The sequence below is a fragment of the Coregonus clupeaformis genome, chromosome 37, assembly GCF_020615455.1.
Source record: "Coregonus clupeaformis isolate EN_2021a chromosome 37, ASM2061545v1, whole genome shotgun sequence".
NCBI lineage: Eukaryota > Metazoa > Chordata > Actinopteri > Salmoniformes > Salmonidae > Coregonus > Coregonus clupeaformis.
The window spans coordinates 21,437,179-21,455,941 of record NC_059228.1 but is presented as its reverse complement, the minus strand read 5'-3'; the positions used below and the strand labels follow the sequence as shown (position 1 = coordinate 21,455,941).

The following is an 18,763-nucleotide window of genomic DNA, read 5'->3' as shown; positions in this document are numbered from 1 at the left end:
CCATGCCCCCTTCAATTGCTCCCCCCATCCCAGGGGACTCGCTCCTTTATCTGTGAAAATGAAATGAGTTGTTGGGGCCACCCCTGGAGGTCCGTGCCTCCCTCCCTCCTTTGTGTGTTCATCCCCTACATTAATACATTCCCACTCATTACCTCAAGACCTGCCCCACCTCCAACTCCACCGCCCCCCATCTCCCACACCCAGGGGAGGAAAAAACTGATCCACAGGCCCCCCCCCCCCCATACTTACTCACACTCACCTACAATCTTCTTGTCCTCTTTCTGTTGTCACATGTTGGATGTTGTATAGCTAGATCTTTCACATCCCCCAACCCAACCTTCCCCCCTACCCGTGGTGATCTGATCTGAGATGGTGAGATAGTGTGTGTCTCTGTCCTCCCCCTCCCTCTCTCTCTTTCTCTCCCTCTCTCTCACCCTCTCTCGCTCCCTCTCTCTCTCACTCTCTCTCTCTGTCTCTCTCTAGGGACCCTCTGCCAGCTCAGGAGCAGATGGGTGGCTGGTGATGATACGTTGTTAAAAATAAAGATTCCTGTTAACCCATTGTCAACTAGCAACCTCTCTCTCTCTATCTCAAACACTTTCCAGGCAACACTCCACAATACAGTCGCAGCACTGTGCTGCTACATCCAGTCACTCTACAAACAGTCACCATGCTGTTTGTCTCGTACAACTGAGCCCCCATCCCTAAAAACATTATATTTAATACATGATCGTCATAAAGACGGTGCCTGCATTATGCATGACTTGTAAGCAGACATAAATAATGAATGAAAGTGGCAATTGTGCAGTTTCTTTCATGCAATTATTTAAATGACATTTTCTCTCTTGGTTTTTGTCGCTCTCAGCGGACGGAGTTAGTCCAGTGACTGTTTGTTGATAAATTATTAAAGGCAACATAAGAGAGGGAAAGCTGTAGGATCAAAAGAAATATCCAGGCCAGCTCTGATGGCGCAGACCCCACCAAAGAAAGAGAAAGAAAAGGAGAGAGGGTCTGCGTTTTGTTGGTGTCTGGTATACCTGTCATAGGCTAGCAGGCAGGCTGAGTTACCTTACAGATACAACAGGGACAGAGGTGGATTCTGGAACAGGAATACTTTCCTGACATTACCTTCGGACATGCTGATCCATTTCCCCCACTAAACAGCAGCACTGAAATAAATGTAATATGCACACAGTCAGTTGTAAATAGGCTATAACCCCCAAAGGTTAATCAGAATCTAGCCTTCAAAGAATCAGCCATATTGTGCTCAGCCAGATTTTCAACTTTTAAAACTTCAGAGGGACTCTAAAGTGGGCCAGGGAGGGAGAAAGAGGGGGGTAGCTGATAGCTTTGAAAGAGAGTCCAGCAGCAGTGAGGGGTCCTTCCTAAAAGGGGAGACCGATTTTGCTACTGCACCGATCACTAATATTCTCATTAATACATTTGCAGGAGGTATTGCTTTAAGCCCCCATATTGCAGAGGGCTCTCAGGTTAGTGTAATGACAGACAATACTCCCTCTGGGTGAACTGGCTCGATTCAGAGCTCCTCAATAACCTTGCTGAAGTAGCTAAAGAATGGGTCAGAAAAGCCCTGGCGAGAGAAAAGAGAGGGGAGTAGCACACAATGCAAACGGCCTCTTCCATTTTCTGACGATATTGATTAAAGATCGGAGCAGAGAGTACCCTACATGAGGCTCTCCATTGTGTGTCTTTGTGTGGAGATGAGAGTGGAGGGTGGGTGGGGTTGGAGAGCCACTGATGTCAATGTGCTCCTTGCTCCTCTGAAAGCTGTATTTGTCCCCTAGGGGGCCCCGTACCTCCTCACACCACACCGCACCACTCCAACCTAGTTCCCGGCTTTAGACATTGCTTGCCCTGCCTAGTGTACATTTTCAGTTCACAACACTATGCTATGTTGTGCTACTGTCACTGGCTGGGGTGGTATTTCATTGACATGTCTTCTGTCCGTTGAGCCATTATTCTTGTGTTCATAGTCAATTAGAGGCAATCTTGGCACCAAATCAAATGGCAGAACAAGATGTGACCTCAAGCTCCCAGTTCATAATCAATACAGATCTTATCAGATCCTCCAGCGAATGGTTAATGTGGGCAAGTTTTGTATCATCACCCTCTCCCATTGCTCCTGACAAACCCCCCCTCTCTTCTGCACACACTCCCCTCACCACCACCCCCACTCTGCGACCTCACCATCCGTCCCCTCACTCTCACTCACTCACACACACACTACACACATGTGTCTACCTCTGTTTGATTTGTGCTGCTCACTTACCAGTGAGCTCTGAACAGGACTGGAGAATAGGAGAGAAAAAAAGGAGAAAAGAGGAGAGGAGAAGAGGAGAGAAGAGAGAGAAGCTTTACTCACGGACTGGCTGACATCCACATAGTGATCACAGATCTTCTAGGACACGTACGGAGCAAGGCTCCATGTGTGACTGAGTGGGACCTGCAGATACCCAATACTGTGCCTCGGGACCTGAACATACACACACTGGGAGTTGTGCTGTGGTAGCTGGACACCTATTAAAGCAGAGAGGCAAACCCCAAGGAAGGGAAGGGGGCGTCCAACAACAACCTGAGTGTTTGCTCGAGCTCCTCCTCCCGTCCGTCTCTCATCCTCCTCCCGTCCGTCTCTCCTCTCATCCTTCGTATTCTGCTCTGGAGTGCACTGTGAGGTAAGGACACGCATGTTGTTGTTGTCAAGTGCCTGTGTGTGCATCATCTTGAAATGTTCACATCGATAAACAAGCCTGGATATTATTCAAACTTGTTTTCTACATCAGAGCCTTTTTTTCTCTCAGTCTTAGGAGGTTGGAGAAAGCTGTGTGGGGGTTTGGAGTACTTTGCGTTTGTTGTCGGTGGGACAAACAGATGACGCAGATAGTGAAGCTTTTATGTCTTTCTTCTTGTTTTTACTTACATCATTTTCTACATAGCTTTCCTCTAAACCATTGTATGTTTGACTATGACTGCTTGTCTGTCAATCATTTGTCTGGCTCTCTGTCCGTCAACCTGTCTTGTTCTCTGTGTCTCTCTGTCAGCCTGTATCTCAGTCTGTTCCTCTACTTTCCCATAAGAGTTGCTAAGTGTGAATGTGTAGTGGGAAGTGATAGCAGCAGGAAAGAGGACCTATGTAATGAAGATCCAGCAGGAGTGTGTGTGTGTGTGTGTGTGTGTGTGTGTGTGTGTGTGTGTGTGTGTGTGTGTGTGTGTGTGTGTGTGTGTGTGTGTGTGTGTGTGTGCGCGCGAGAGAGAGAGGGAGAGAGGGAGAGAAAGAAGGGGTGGTGGATATGAGGGAGAGAGAAGGCTAACACACTCAGACACTAGCAATGGGGTAGAAAATCAGCCATAAAATCCTATCAAGATCCAGCTCCCCCTACCCTCTACCTCCCAACCCCTCGCCATATCATGTACCCCCAAACCCCCCCCATCCCATATTGGTGAGGGTACACCAAATCCTTTGGGGACATACCCATGCCATTTAATCTGTCCCTCCAACCCACTCACAGGAGGCAGATGGGACCCCTGAGTCTAGGACAGAAGGCATCTGACACCGTGTCTGTACTGATAACGTACAGTAGGACTGAGCACTCTGAAACTGACTCCAGGCCTGTGAGCACCGAGACACAGTGAAAGCTGATTAGAGATAGTGGCTATACAAGAGAAAAAGAGAAGGATTTAAATAAATGTGCATTTAGTGCTGAAAAACAAACAAAACAGACAAAAATAAAGAAATGAGATAGGAGCGGCTTACTGTAAGAGAGACAGAAATGAGTGATGGAGGAAGAAAGAGAGACATGGTAATAAACTCAACGCCCCAATCCTGTCGCAGGAGAATCAGCGCCACCATCACTGTCCGTGAGGACCGTGTGTGTAAAGCAGTATATTTATAGAGACTGTTGGTTAAGTTCACCTCTCTCTCTCTCTCTCTCTCTCTCTCTCTCAGAAGAAAAAGTGCTGTATAGAACCTAAAAGGGTTCTTAGGCTTTCCTCATAGGAGAACCCTTTGAACAACCCTTTTTTTGTTCCAGGAAGAACCCTTTTGGTTCCAAGTAGAACCGTTTTGGGTAGAACTCTTTCCACAGAAGATTCTATTTGGAACCCGAAAGGGTTCTTCCTGGAACCAAAAGGGGATTTACCTGGAACCAAAAAGGGTTATCCTATGGGGACAGCTGAAGAACCCTTTTGGAAGCCTTTTTTCTAAGAGTATATGACCCGGCCCTTTTGCCTTATGAAAATTCAGTTGGCTGTAATTTGCTGAGGAGACGTATGCATATTTTATCAGCAGGCACATTTAGAGAAGAAACAAGACTGAATGAGAGAGAGAAAGACACACACACAGAGAGAGAGAGAAGGGGTGTGTGAGAGAGAAGAGGACAGAGAGAGAAAAAGAGAGAAGGGGACAGAGAGAGGGGGTGGGGGGTGGGGGGGGTGGCATAGGTCTGGTTAATAGTATGCACGTGACACCAGTTATGAGCCCATTAGACATGGAGCTGTAGTAAACACCAATCAGCTTCATTTGTGTGCCTCTTTCCATCACACTTTCTCTTATTTTCCTGTCACAGTCTCTCTCTCTCTCCATTTCTCATTCTCGGTTACTCTGGACCCCATGTCCTCCCCCTTCTCTCATTTCTCTCATTACTCTCTCTCTCTCAATCTCTCTCACTCCCCCTCCCTCTCTCATTTCTTTCTCCACATCTCCCTCCCTCTCTGTAAAAGCTTTATGGGTTGCTCACTCCTCTACTGGGATAATGAGATCCTCCATACTTTGTAATGATGCAGCTGTTGTTGGTGTGGAACTTGGAGGTCCCAGGGCCTGATCAAGACTCAGATGCATCTGCCTAGTGCCTACGTACGATTGTCATCTGATCTGCAGGGCACAGCCTTGACGCTGACAAACACACGCCAAAAAGAGGACGTTTTTGAAGACTGTGACTTTGAACAAATGCATTTTCTCTCTGGAGACGAGAGCCAAGACCTGTAATCATATCTACAAATCATCACAACAGCGAGAACAGGAAAGAAAAAAACATCCCAATCTGAAAATTGTTTCAAAGTTTTTGCAGCTTTGTCTGCTTTTGTCAAAAGAATCTGTGTTCCAATTGGATTATACTAAAGCACCTCCAGGTGTTGTTTACGTCGATCCAAACTAAATTGGCTGCTTTTCTCCGATAACAAGGGATGTAAAGACCATGAAAAAATATCCTATATTTAGAGAACAAACCCATGAGTGATATTTGCAATCCACTTCACACTTGAAAGTTGTACGATGAGGGATTTTTCACTAAGTGTCAAGCTGCGCTATACAGATCCAGAGTATTATAGCAAGACAATTTGCTTTCCTGCATGAATAATTCCGTGTGAACAGTGGAAATGTTTCCTCATATTAATGAATAATCTGCTGATAGACCTCTTTAGTACATGAATGGTAGGAGCAGAACTGTATGTGATGGAACTGATGGATGCTTTTGACCTTTCCCCTGTTCTTTCAGTTCCTGGGGGACGGCATAGTGGTGACTGAGTGTGAATGATGGCAGCGATGGCCTGGTATCTCTGGCTGGCCGTGGCTCTCCTCTGTGGCCCCCCCTGGCCCCAAGGACACTCGGCTCTGGCTCCTGAGAACGAGGTGCCACTTCGCCCCACCGCCTGGCTGCCTGATGGAAAGGTCACCACCATACATCTACCCAAAGGACGGACCCGAAGGTACAGTATAGAGACCCTTCCAGGGGAGGTGGATAGTATTGCACAGTAAATGTTTATGTTCCATGTCCTGGTCATATATTGAAATACTTAAGAGAGGCCTCTGTTTAATATCCTGTCTTTGTCCAACTTTATACTGTCACTACAAAGGGCTATATAATTACAAGGTACCTAAACGGTAATTTCCTGTGTAATTCTTCATGGGTTTGAGCAACAACAATGATTGCCTTAATCTTAATATCCATTTATTTAGTTGTTGGAAAGGCAGTGATTCAGTGCAGTGGCCCCATGGGCAGGAAGAGCAGCCCACTTGGCCCAGGCTCTGCTGATCAGTGCCAGTGGTAGAGCTCTAACACTGGGAGCTGTAAATTGGAATATGGGCATCCGTGTGAGCTGCAGTCTGTCCATCAATGCATTTGTGCATAATGAAACAAAACAATTTTTAAATGAGAAAAACATCCGCTAATAATCAATCAATTAAACCAAGTATTGCCCTTGACAACGTCAGCATGGCACAGCTGTTGAGAAACAGCAGCAGTTGATCCAGAACATACATGTAAAATAATGATGATTTTCTGGAGGCTATTATAACATAGAGGTCAATTATGTTACGTCTCGATATTGAATGATTCACCTTGATGAGTGATGTTGGCGACAATACAAAGATGATCAAATAATGATGTCAGAATTAGTCGGTGATAATGATGTAATGGTCAGTTGGTGAGTTTGAATCTAATTATATTGTGAAGGTCAACAATAAGCTTGTAGAAGGAGACCATAATGTCTAAGCACAGAGATGTGTAGGGTCTAACATGGAGATGTGAATTTTAACATGGAGTGTGCCATTGTGTGTCCAAAGTCTGCAGTTCTGTGGATTGTCATCCCACATGTTGGGGAGGGATATCTATTATAGCAATGCAATGACAAATGTTTCATGGTCCTATAATAGCTTGACATTCAAAGCAACATTGCTGTCTTCATGCTAAGCACGATTTTAGACGGTTACAGCAAAGAGATCTCCACCTGTACAGCGCAGGTCCATGGAAGCTCATCACAGATTGTTAGTTGACCTTTCCTTGTTTACTTTATGGGTTTATCAGCGTATGGAGAGAAAAAAACTGGTAGACATTTTGTACATTTTGGAAATGCTTTGACGGCTACATGTTACAGTACCTTTCTTAGTGTTATGGGGGACGAAAAAGACATGGACACTTTTTTTGTGTGGTACCTATCTTCGTGCAGGCTGTACTTCACACTGAAGAAGAAGGTTGCGATGATGTCTGTGACCGTCAGTCCCTGTGACCTCCCCATCGAATGGACCCTTGAAGCCCGAACCCTGAAGGACAAACCGCCTAAGAGTCTGCACTGTGAGTGTGAAACACTGATAGACAATAAAAGCAACTACACACAACACCCACTCACATGCAATTCCTATTCATATCAATTCGGTTTCATTACACCATAATCCAATTCACACTGGAGCCATTTATTTTTTACATAGTGGCCATTAAAAGACTAACCCTAGTCATAAATGTCTACAAGATAGGAGAGACTTAATCAATCCATTGGTCTTGAGTTAAAACATTTGCCATTTAAAATAAGACATATACAGTGACTTCTAAGAGCAATATAGATAGATTTGTACAGAACGGCATGCAAGTTCTAGCCTGTACAGTGTAAACTGAAATTCAGCTTAATTTGGACCTTTAGGATTCCATTGAAAATGTATCATATTCATGCCCAAGATCAGACTCTGCAGTTTTTATTTGTGATACTATGGGCTAAGTGAAACCCGAGCATATCTGGTGAAAACCTCTTCAAGAGTTGCAAAAATATAACTTGAGGGACAAAATAGAGAACATATAAGTCTAAGCTACATAAATACATTAATTTTCTTTTAAATGTTATAATAATCTCTGGTTGTGCTTAAAAAAAAAGATTTTGTGCATCGATTAAACTAACAAGTAGCCTTTTTAGGCTAGCAATAATGTCATGCAACATCCTCCAACAGTGACACATACACTGTGTACAAAACATGAGTATTTTTCTGAGGGCAAAAGGGGCCAGCAAAAGGGCGGCAGGTAGCTTAGTGGGTAAGAGCGTTGTGCCAGTAACCGAAAGGTCGCTGCTTCTAATCCCTGAGCCGAGTAGGTCAAAAATCTGTCGATGTGTCCTTAAGCAAGGCACTTAACCCTAATTGCTCCTGTAAATCGCGCTGGATAAGAGCGTCTGCTAAATGACTAAAAATAATAATAAAATAAAATACCAAAAAAAAGACAAAAAAAAAATAATTATTAGGAAGCTGTCCATAATGTTTTGTACACTCAGTGTAAATCATTCAGTGTGTGAACCCAAGGCTTCCCAACCTCTGCCTAAATTATTCACTTTGATTGTGTAACATTTGGTCCCCTTTTATTTCCTTATTAAAGAGTGACTGCCCCTAAAACCAACTAAACCCTTTGAAAACAGACTGTGTGGCATTGATATGAGTCAGAAACATGTATTCTAGTGTCAAAATTGACTAAAAAGTGTAAATTGGATACATTTGGTAATAAAGTCAGTCTAGTCAAAAACGGAGTTTGGAACCTCAGTGCTTCACGAGTAAATGAAGGTTGGGTTTGGATTACAATGTCAACAAATCATGCCCCCTTTTGCCAAACTCCACGTGCACATCGCCCCTTCGTTTCCCTTCATTGAATGTGGCTTCATTGTTTCATCGCCCCCAACGCGTTCAAAGGATCACCGCAGTGAGACTGAAAAGCCCTATACGGATTTGCCATGAAATACATGTTTCCAGCAGAATTGCACAGCCAACAATTATGGTTTGCATGCCCTGCCGAAGGACCCTATCATGTGGAATAGGTGGTTGGAGTTCATTGGTCCCCAGTGGTGGTGAGTATACCGGTAGCTAGACCATAGACTGCTGGTTATGTGTCTGGTTATGTATATTTTGATAATCATTATCACAATCATCGCTATCATAGCTGACTTTAGCTAACTAGCTACCAACTAGCTAGCTAGTTACCTACCTCAATACAACTCGGATTTGGCTTGGAAACACGATGACATTTCAAAAGAAGGCAAATAATTAGTAGGACAACCTTTTGTGACGATTCGGGTGTCACCAGATTGACTTTAGATGCAGTATAACTTTAGCCAGCTAACGAAGATTAAGGGGACCACCATATGTTAGCTAGCGAGATGCAACCCATGTCTAGGGCACAAATGAATACTGAATGCAGCTAGCTATGGTGGTACTAGCTAACTCATGTCTGACAACAACAGTGTACTAACTAGCAGCAACAAACTCAAACCAGCCCAGGGCCATAGCAAAATGGGTCACAGTTGGTTGCATAGTGTAAGGGCGTCACCGGCCTGAATCTAATCCAATCTGGAGCAGGTCAGTCTACATCTGTAAAGCATAGAATTAGGATCCAAATGAAATTATGTTATTTCTTGAGCTATGTTTATAATTGAGGGATGATGACAATCGTTGACCCTGTTTTTCTGTTAGATAAAGTGCACAGTTGGGTGCCAGACTGATCACCTGGTCATGAACGGATGCCCTATCAAAAGGAGCAAAGGTGGGTATCATAACAAATAAAAATGAAATCAAACTTTGTCACATGCGCCGAATACAACAGGTGTAGACCTTACCGTGAAATGCTTACTTACAAGCCCTTAACCAACAATGCCGTTCAAGAAAGAGTTAAGAAAATACTGCCTAGTATATATAGGTCCTGGATGGCAAGAAGCTTGGCCCCAGTGATGTACTGGGCCGTACGCACTACCCTCTGTAGCACCTTACGGTCAGATGCCAAGCAGTTGCCATACCAGGTGGTGATGCAACCGGTCAGGATGCTCTCGATGGTGCAGCTGTATAACTTTTTGAGGATCTGGGGACCCATGCCAAATCTTTTCAGTCTCCTGAGGGGGGAAAGGTGTTGTCGTGCCCCCTTCACGACTGTCTTTGTGTGTTTGGACACCAAGGAACTTGAAACTCGCGACCCACTCCACTACAGCACCGTCGATGTTAATGGGGGCCTGTTCGGCCCGCCTTTTCCTGTAGTCAACGATCAGCTCCTTTGTCTTGCTCACATTGAGGGAGATGTTGTTGTCCTGGCACCACACTGCCAGGTCTCTGACCTCCTCCCTATAGGCCGTCTCATTGTTGTCGGTGATCAGGCCTACCACTGTTGTGTCGTCAACTTAATGATGGTGTTGGAGTCGTGTTTGGCCACGCAGTCGTGGGTGAACAGGGAGTACAGGAGGAGACTAAGCGCGCACCCCTGAGGGGCCCAGTGTTGAGGATCAGCGTGGCAGACGTGTTGTTGCCTACCCTTACCACCTGGGGGCGGCCCGTCGGGGAGTCCAGGATCCAGTTGCAGAGGGAGGTGTTTAGTCCCAGGGTCCTTAGCTTAGTGATGAGCTTTGTGGGCACTATGGTGTTGGAACACTGAGCTGTAGTCAATGAACAGCATTCTTACATAGCTGTTCCTTTTGTCCAGGTGGGAAATGGCAGTGTGGAGTGCGATTGAGATTGCGTCATCTGTGGATCTGTTGGGGCGATATGCCAATTGGAGTGGGTCTAGGGTATCCGGGATGATGCTGTTGATGTGAACCATGACCAGACTTTCAAAGCACTTCATGGCTACCGACGTGAGTGCTATGGGGCGGTAATCATTTAGGCATGTTACCTTCGCTTCCTTGGGCATAGGGACTATGGTGGTCAGCTTGAAACATGTACTGTTGAAGTCGGTAGTTTACATACACATTTAATCCTAGTAAAAATTCCCTGTCTTAGGTCAGTTAGGATCACCACTTATATTTTAAGAATGTGAAATGTCAGAATAATAGTAGAGTGATTTATTTAAGCTTTTATTTCTTTCATCACATTCCCAGTGGGTCAGAAGTTTACATACACTGAATTAGTATTTGGTAGCTTTGCCTTTAAATTGTTTAACTTGGGTCAAACGTTTTGGGTAGCCTTCCATAAGCTTCCCACAATAAGTTGGGTGAATTGTGGCCCATTCCTCCTGACAGAGCTGGTGTAACTGAGTCAGGCTTGTAGGCCTCCTTGCTCGCACACGCTTTTTCAGTTCTGCCCACAAATGTTCTATAGGATTGAGGTCAGGGCTTTGTGATGGCCACTCCAATACCTTGACTTTGTTAAGCCATTTTGCCACAACTTTGGAAGTATGCTTGGGGTCATTGTCCATTTGGAAGACCCATTTGCGACAAAGCTTTAACTTCCTGACTGATGTCTTGAAATGTTGCTTCAATATATCCACATAAATTTCCTTCCTCATGATGACATCTATTTTGTGAAGTGCACCAGTCCCTCCTGCAGCAAAGCACCCCCACAGCATGATGCTTCCACCCCTGTACTTCATGGTTGGGATGGTGTTCTTCGGCTTGCAAGGGTCCCCCTTTTCCCTCCAAACATAATGATGGCCAAACAGTTCTATTTTTGTTTCATCAGACCAGAGGACATTTCTCCAAAAAGTACGACCTTTGTCCCCATGTGCAGTTGCAAACCGTAGTCTGGCTTTTTTATGGCGGTTTTGGAGCAGTGGCTTCTTCCTTGCTGAGCGGCCTTTCACGTTATGCCGATATAGGACTCGTTTGACTGTGAATATAGAACTTTTGTACCTGTTTCCTCCAGCATCTTCACAAGGTCCTTTGCTGTTGTTCTGGGATTCATTTGCACTTTTCGCACCAAATGAATTTCATCTCTAGGAGACAGAACGCGTCTCCTTCCTGAGCGGTATGACGGCTGCGTGGTCCCATGGTGTTTATACTTGCGTACTATTGTTTGTACAGATGAACGTGGTACCTTCAGGCGTTTGGAAATTGCTCCCAAGGATGATCCAGACTTGTGGAGGTCTACAATGTTTTTTCTGAGGTCTTGGCTGATTTCTTTTGATTTTCCCATGATGTCAAGCAAAGAGGCACTGAGTTTGAAGTTAGGCCTTGAAATACATCCACATGGACACCTCCAATTGACTCAAATGATGTCAAGTAGCCTATCAGAAGCTTCTAAAGCCATGACATCATTTTCTGGAATTTTCCAAGCTGTTTAAAGGCACAGTCAACTTAGTGTATGTAACTTCTGACCCACTGGAATTGTGATACAGTGAATTATAAGTGAAATAATCTGTCTGTAAATGATTGTTGGAGAAATTACTTGTGTCATGCACAAAGTAGATGTCCTAACCGACTTGCCAAAACTATAGTTTGTTAACAAGACATTTGTGGAGTGGTTGAAAAACGAGTTTTAATGACTCCAACCTAAGTGTATGTAAACTTCCGACTTCAACTGTAGGTATTACAGAGTCAGGGAGAGGTTGAAAATGTCAGTGAAGACACTTGCCAGTTGGTCTGGCATGCTTTGAGTACACATCCTGGTAATCCGTCTGGCCTGGCGGCTTTGTGAATGTTGACCTGTTTAAAGGTCTTGCTCACGTCGGCTACCGAGAGTGTTATCACACAGTCGTCCGGAACAGCTGGTGCTCTCATGCATGCTACAGTGTTGCTTGCCTCGAAGCGAGCATAAAAGGCATGACGCTTTGCCTGTTTGCCATTGGATGAATCCCGGAACATATTCCAGTCTGTGCTAGCAAAACAGTCCTGTAGCGTAGCATCCGCGTCATCTGACCACTTCCGTATTGAGCGACCACCAACATGTCCAGCAATGTGATTGCAATGGTTTAGAGACCTCCAAAAATAATTTAGTTCACTGTTCTCTTATTTTCATAGCTTGTAAGACACATCCCGAGTGGCGCAGCGGTCTAAGGCACTGCATCTCAGTGCTTGAGGCGTCACTACAGACCCCCTGGTTCAATTCCAGGCTGTATCACAACCGGCCGTGATTGGGAGTCCCATAGGGCAGCGCACAATTGGCCCAGCATCGTCCGGGTTTGCCGGTGTAGGCCGCCATTGTAAATAAGAATTTGTTCTTAACTGACTTGGCTAGTTAAATAAAGGTTAAAAAAAAAGACTTCATAATAAAAGTGTTATGCGACACAAGTACCCTTGTGACACCTCCTCGGTTGTTGCATTCTCCCTCGACTCCTATGAAAGGACACGCCATCATGAGGCCTCTGATAGTGGGCCGATTTACTGCCATGATGACACAGATGGCTTCATCAACAACGACAGGTAATGTGTGTTATGTGAAAAGTTGTATAAAAAAAATACCCGGCTAGATAAACTAATAGGCTAATTCCCCAGCCAAGCAAATACAACTAGTAGAGTCATTTTGGTTGTTAAGTGCATTAGCAAAATGCAGTTTACCACTTGGCTGTCTACTATATCACCCTGTCACAGGCCCTCCCAGTCAACACAACCTCATAAGATGCCTGCTGCAGTTGTTCGAGAGATGTCCAGTTTGCAGCCGAACATCCAGCATAGAGAACACCAACAAGGGGCCCTCATCAGCATCATGCAGACATGCCCTCCCTGTGAGCATTCCTATGAATGGAACAGTCAATCACATGTTTGTTCACAAGTATCTGGCTAGCAACCTTCACCTATCAGCGGCAACAGCTTTCACAGGCTCACCTTCTGTACAAATACAGAAGGTAACCCACTTCATTACTTTGATACATTTGATAACCCAATTGTGACATTATTTGTTGCTTATTTTCTATTTCTTAGATGCATATAATGTCCAGGGCATAACCTAGCCTGGTGGAACCAGTATGATCGCTGTGTTCACCATTCTATTTCACTTCACATTTTATGATATCTTAAGTTAAATAAAAAGGTGAACGCAGCGATCAGGTTGGGTCGGCCAGGCTAGTCATAACCACCATTGATAGTGCGTGTGTGTGTGACCGACCAGTATCTTTGATAAGGGGCCAGGAGCTGATCTACGCTGCTATGGCCATCAATGGGGCTCTGGCAAACACTTCACCTCCAGCCTCACCTCTTGCCTGCTCACCAACGGTCGTCGATGGCGAGACCAGAATGACGTAGGTTTAGTGTGACCTGTTCAAACTTCAACGTAGTACCTGTTTGTGTGTCAGATATTCCCTATCCTAACTGCCATTGGTAATAGAACAGTGACTATGTGTGAATGTGTTCACAGAAACATGTATGGAGCCAGCACATGGAGACTTGCAAGATTATGTGATGAAGTCCAGACTGACAGACGGGCTTGATTCTAATGTTTCTGAATGGAGACCTGGCACTCAGCATTAAAAGTTAACTAGACACAACATTTATTTGTATTGTCTTTTTATTTTTATTGAATGGTATCAGTCAATATGGGGAGAGAGAAACCTTGTGTATTCTGAACCGTGATCAGGGAACTCCTGTTGAATACAGGACAACACACAGGAAGGTATGACCACTCTGACATGTTTGCCAAGGTATCCCTATTACCACCAGACAAAATGCCAATAGGCACAGTATCTGTATCGGCTGGGAATGTAAATGAAAGGTGTACATTGTTATATTAGCTGAACACTGCTTCTATGGCAGTGGTATTAAAACCTTTTCAGCGGGGACACCCGCTGCCGACCCCGTCCCACCCCAAATCTAATGACAACCTTAAAATCTGTAAAATTAGATTTTCACATCAACAAATAACCTTCAATGTATTACATTTTCATCTCTACTATCAAAATTAAGAGAACCAATACATAAATTTACTCAATTAAATTTTTCAAATGATCTTCCTCAATAAGGTTTGTATATTGTCCCATAAAATAATCTGTACTCTTAATGTTTGTTTTATTTATTATGTGAAGGGTTTATTCATGGACCTGTTACTACATTTGAAAGTTATCAAAACACTTAGTTTAGAATATCTACATAAATTCAGCAATTGCATTCTTCCCATATCGCTCTGTAGGCTACTGACCTATTCAAAGCTTCCTCCAGCATCTCACCATACATCTGCCTGTAGTTATTACATTTACATTTTAGTCATTTAGCAGACGCTCTTATCCAGAGCGACTTACAGTTAGTTATTGAACTCAACCTGTTTATTTTTATTTTTTATTTCACCTTTATTTAACCAGGTAAGCCAGTTGAGAACCTGCAGGAGGTTTGTTGTGATTGAGTGGTGGGAAACAGCTGCGGGCAAGGTTCTGACAGATGGGTGTGTCTTTGTGGTGGAAAGGACACACCCAAGTAACACCAACATCAAACCACTCCCCCAAGCCAACTCACGTTTGGCTTCTGTCATGGCCGCCATCAATCAAATGTATTTATAAAACCCTTTTTACATCAGCAGTTGTCACAAAGTGCTTATACAGAAACCCAGCAGGTCCAGGACAAGGCAGTGTGTCCGGTGAGAGAGATGGGAGAATTAGAGGGAGCATACCACACAGGACATCAGATAAGACAGGAGAATTACACCAGATAGGACAGACTGACCCTAGTCCACCGGCACATAGACTACTGCAGCATTGATAATGGAGACTGCGACCGGGGGAAACTGGCCCTGTCAAAAGTTACCCACAGACAGGGCTAACCAGGCATGATATAACCCCACCCACTTTGCCAAAGCACAGCCCCCTCCAAAGCGATATCACTAACTTTGTACCCTGAGACAAGGCAGAGTATAGCCCACAAAGTTCTTCCCCGCCGCACGAGCCCGAGGGGGCGCAAAACCGGACAGAAAGATCACGTCAGTTATTCAACCACGTCAGTGTCTCAATGCCGCAAGCATTTCTTGAGGTGCAAGCCAAAAAAACTAGGGCAAATCAGCAGGTGCAGTTCCCCTCTAAGTTAGGAGAAACTATGAATAATTATGGTGAAAAAGGGTTCATATGAATAAGGTAAAATCTTTTTGGCACTTCATTGATTATAGTTGACTACCGTATTAATTAAAAGTAATCAAGATACGTATTGAACTGTAAGACTATCTTCAATGAGTGTGAGAGTATGTTCTGTCTAGTTAGTGTAAGTATGTGTGTGGCACTATTTGCATGTATGAGGCAGAAATGTAATGACCTGTGGCTTAACAGTGTTTTCTGCACAGGGAGTACTAAGAAGAGTATGCCAGAGGTGTGGTGGAGAGGACCTGGAACTGAAGCCAAGATACACACCTACACTGGCAACGCCATGGACACCTACACAGGTCCTTCATACGCTCCAGCATCTATCTACATCCTCAGGCTGCGGTCCAAGGACCAGGACACCAGGGCTACTGTGTACCTCCATGAGGGCTCTGGGCCCTCGTGGGCCTTCCCACAGCTTCCCTCTGACTCCCGTGTCCACACCCTGGGTGTAGGAATGACCAGTGTCACCCTCAGCTGGGCCCCCAGTGCCTCCCTCAAAAGGCTGCACCCCCAACGCAGCTATGACTACTGTGTCCTCGTCAATCGCAAACACAACTACCACAACCTCTGTGCCGCCCAGGAGGGCATCAGGAAAGAGCGGGAGAAAGACAAGACAAGGGAGAAGAAGAACAAACAGAGGAAAGTAACTGTGTGGCCGATCCTCAAAGACTGGTGGTGGCAGCAGTGGGATGCTGACACTGAGCTCCGATCACCCGCTGCACTCCGTGACGAGTATGATCATTTCCAATGTGTTTGTAAGGGAACAGAGAGCGTGTGCACTGTCTCGGAGCTCGTCCCCGACACGCAGTACTACTTTGACGTATTTTTGATTGACAGGCTAAATGGAACCAGTGCAGCATATACTGGAACGTTCGCTCAAACACACGAGGAGGCCCGACAAGCTATCACACCACTTAGGGAAGGGGAGCTCCAGTGGGTGACCTTCCGGGATGGAGGCTCAACCTCTGGGGAGTTATTTAGCTTCCGCCCCCGGGGCTGGCAGCAGAGTGGCCTGCTCACTCTCCAGAGCTGCGGAAGCAGTGAGAAGATCAACATCACCGTTTCCAGCAAGGGCCAAGAAATGAGCTCCCAGGCTGTGGGAGAAAACCTGGCTCAGATCTGGCTCCAGGGCAGCCCTTCCTACCTCATCCACCTGGAGAAAGAGGGAAAGGTGGCTCCCAGACAAGCTGCTCCAGGAGCGCTGAAGGCCTCTGTTAAGATGCAGGCGTCCTCCACTTACCATCGTCAAGGGGTACCTTCGCTCCCCTCCACTCTGCAGATAAAGTCTTTCAACAGGCTGAGGAGCTGTGAATCTGTCACCCTGGCCTGGATGGGCACAGAGGAGAGGAGCCTTTACTGCGTGTACCGCCAGAGGCTGGGGGAGGGAGAGAAGAGAGGCACGGCACCCTGCCTGGGGCCTGAGTCACGGTCAGACACTGAGAGGGTCCTGTGTAAATACTTCCAGGAGCTCAACCCTCGGCGGGCTGTCACAACAGCCGTGATCGGGGGCCTGGAGCCTGGGGTGGCCTACATATTTGATGTCTATCTAATGAGACGCTGGGGGATCCCCATAAAGTACAGCAGCAAGACAGTAAGAACCAGGAAGGAGTGCTGAGCTGCTGTCCACTCCTAGTCAGTCTGCAGCAGCATTGGACTAAACAAAGAGGTAATTTACAAAGACTTACCATGACAAGCCATTCTACTATGAGGGAGACTGTTAAGAAATGTGGTACACCCTCTGAAGACTGGTCACATTTGAACACTGGTACCCATGGATTGGGTAGGAGTAGCAGAGGGGCGACTGCACACCAGCAAAATTCATTCCATTTCAGTAACCTGCTGTGCTTTTTGTCTTTTTGTTTATAGTTGTTGATGATATGCCAGTTGTCCAAGAGCTAATTGTGTGGCTGAGTACAAAGGAGGATAGAAGTTTTGATTAATACACATTTTCAGTGAAGACTGTGCCAAAAAAATGCAACAGAAGCAGATGGAGCTTTGATTGTACTTTGCAATGGTGAGAGAGAACTTATGGCAAGATCCTACAGTATATATTTAGTGCTGCATTGTTTTGTTTCAATATTCTACAGGCTTAAAAACACAGATAGGGTAATCTATTGATGCTTAGCGCAAAGTCAATGTGTATCTATGTGTTCTACTTTCGCATGAAGTCGATAAAATGAGTTAGTGACTAGCTTCATTGTCTTTGATGTATTATTGTGCTATGCTTCAAATACACCAATAAACACACATTAGGTATCTGTATCTCGGTATCAACATTTTATCACTATCCTCTTTTGGTTGACTTGTCTCTTTGCTTACAGATAGTTGAGAAAACAAATTGAGAGATCACCCCTACCCTACACTAACTTGCATTTATTTATCTCTAGGCTACTTGGATGATAACTACAAAACTAAAGAGTAAGGCTAAAGATCATTAACTTATCATAACTTATCATTATCTCAAATCTAAAGACCATGATTTAAATACTTTCGATGACAATATTCTTGATATAGAGGCAAACATGATTACAACTGCACTTCCTGATTTAGCCTCATTAAGAAATGCAGCGGCCATGACTGAATTCTAACTTTAGTTGGTTTTTGGGTGTCTCTTGTGTGTGTTTGCAGGTGGGAACAGTTAGCCAAATCATTTTGCCAATTAGCTTCAGCTGGCTGGTCTGTGATAGTGGCAAAGTTGGTTGATTTTGGATAGCCTATCTCTGGGAATAGTTAGGGACTGTCAATAAATTACACAATGTAAAATGGGACAATATGTTAATGTTGCACATCTTTTACTTGTCTCATTAAATGATTTTAATTCGTATATGAATTTCTACAATTTATAGTTGGTTTGATGTTTTTAGGTCATTGAAATTTGGAGCTATTGGCCTTTTCAAATATTGTCCCATGTACATTGTGTAATTTACTTATGGTCCCTAACTAGTCCCATAGGGATATGGAATGGTCCATGCTATCTGGGGTCCTTGGGACTTCCCTACCCCATTGAAGTTGAAATTGAAAATGGTTAGGTAAGGGATGGTATGGGTTAAGGTTAGGATTATCCCAAGGACCCCGGATAGCGCTGACCAATATCGAATGTCAAACCAAATTGACCATGGGCATTACAATGGGGTCGCCTGCAGCTATGCTCCGAATGGATGATTACTTGGGTGCTGCCAGCTGTGGGCAGGATTAAATTAACCCAACCCAATGATTACACATTGATTATGATTACACATTGACACAAATGG

At 44.8% G+C, this 18,763-nt stretch overlaps 1 protein-coding gene across 12 annotated transcripts; it reads left to right on the top strand.

The window, feature by feature from the left end:
- The first annotated feature begins 2,240 nt into the window (after nucleotides 1–2,240).
- LOC121553416 (protein NDNF) lies at nucleotides 2,241–17,774 on the top strand. Of its 12 annotated transcripts, none has more exons than XM_041866506.1 (5): nucleotides 7,069–7,085; nucleotides 9,233–9,302; nucleotides 13,048–13,694; nucleotides 13,811–13,925; nucleotides 15,713–17,774. In XM_041866506.1, the coding sequence occupies exons 4-5, from the start codon at nucleotides 13,889–13,891 to the stop codon at nucleotides 17,125–17,127; spliced, it is 1,452 nt and encodes a 483-aa protein (XP_041722440.1). In that variant the 5' UTR covers nucleotides 7,069–7,085; nucleotides 9,233–9,302; nucleotides 13,048–13,694; nucleotides 13,811–13,888; the 3' UTR covers nucleotides 17,128–17,774. The 12 variants fall into 12 exon arrangements, with proteins under 12 accessions (XP_041722432.1, XP_041722433.1, XP_041722445.1 ...); XM_041866504.2 differs by lacking the exon at nucleotides 7,069–7,085 and adding an exon at nucleotides 7,997–8,610; XM_041866498.1 differs by lacking the exons at nucleotides 9,233–9,302; nucleotides 13,048–13,694; nucleotides 13,811–13,925 and adding exons at nucleotides 2,241–2,693; nucleotides 5,511–5,721 and having other exon boundaries at nucleotides 6,961–7,085.
- Nucleotides 17,775–18,763: the final 989 nt, after the last annotated feature.

Excerpts from the sequence above, each read along its gene's own strand:
- LOC121553416 (XM_041866498.1), top strand. The coding sequence starts at position 5,546 with ATGATGGCAGCGATGGCCTGGTATCTCTGGCTGGCCGTGGCTCTCCTC. Across the intron at positions 5,722-6,960 it reads CCCAAAGGACGGACCCGAAG|GCTGTACTTCACACTGAAGA; the intron begins GTACAGTATAGA and ends ATCTTCGTGCAG. Across the intron at positions 7,086-15,712 it reads ACCGCCTAAGAGTCTGCACT|GGAGTACTAAGAAGAGTATG; the intron begins GTGAGTGTGAAA and ends TTTTCTGCACAG.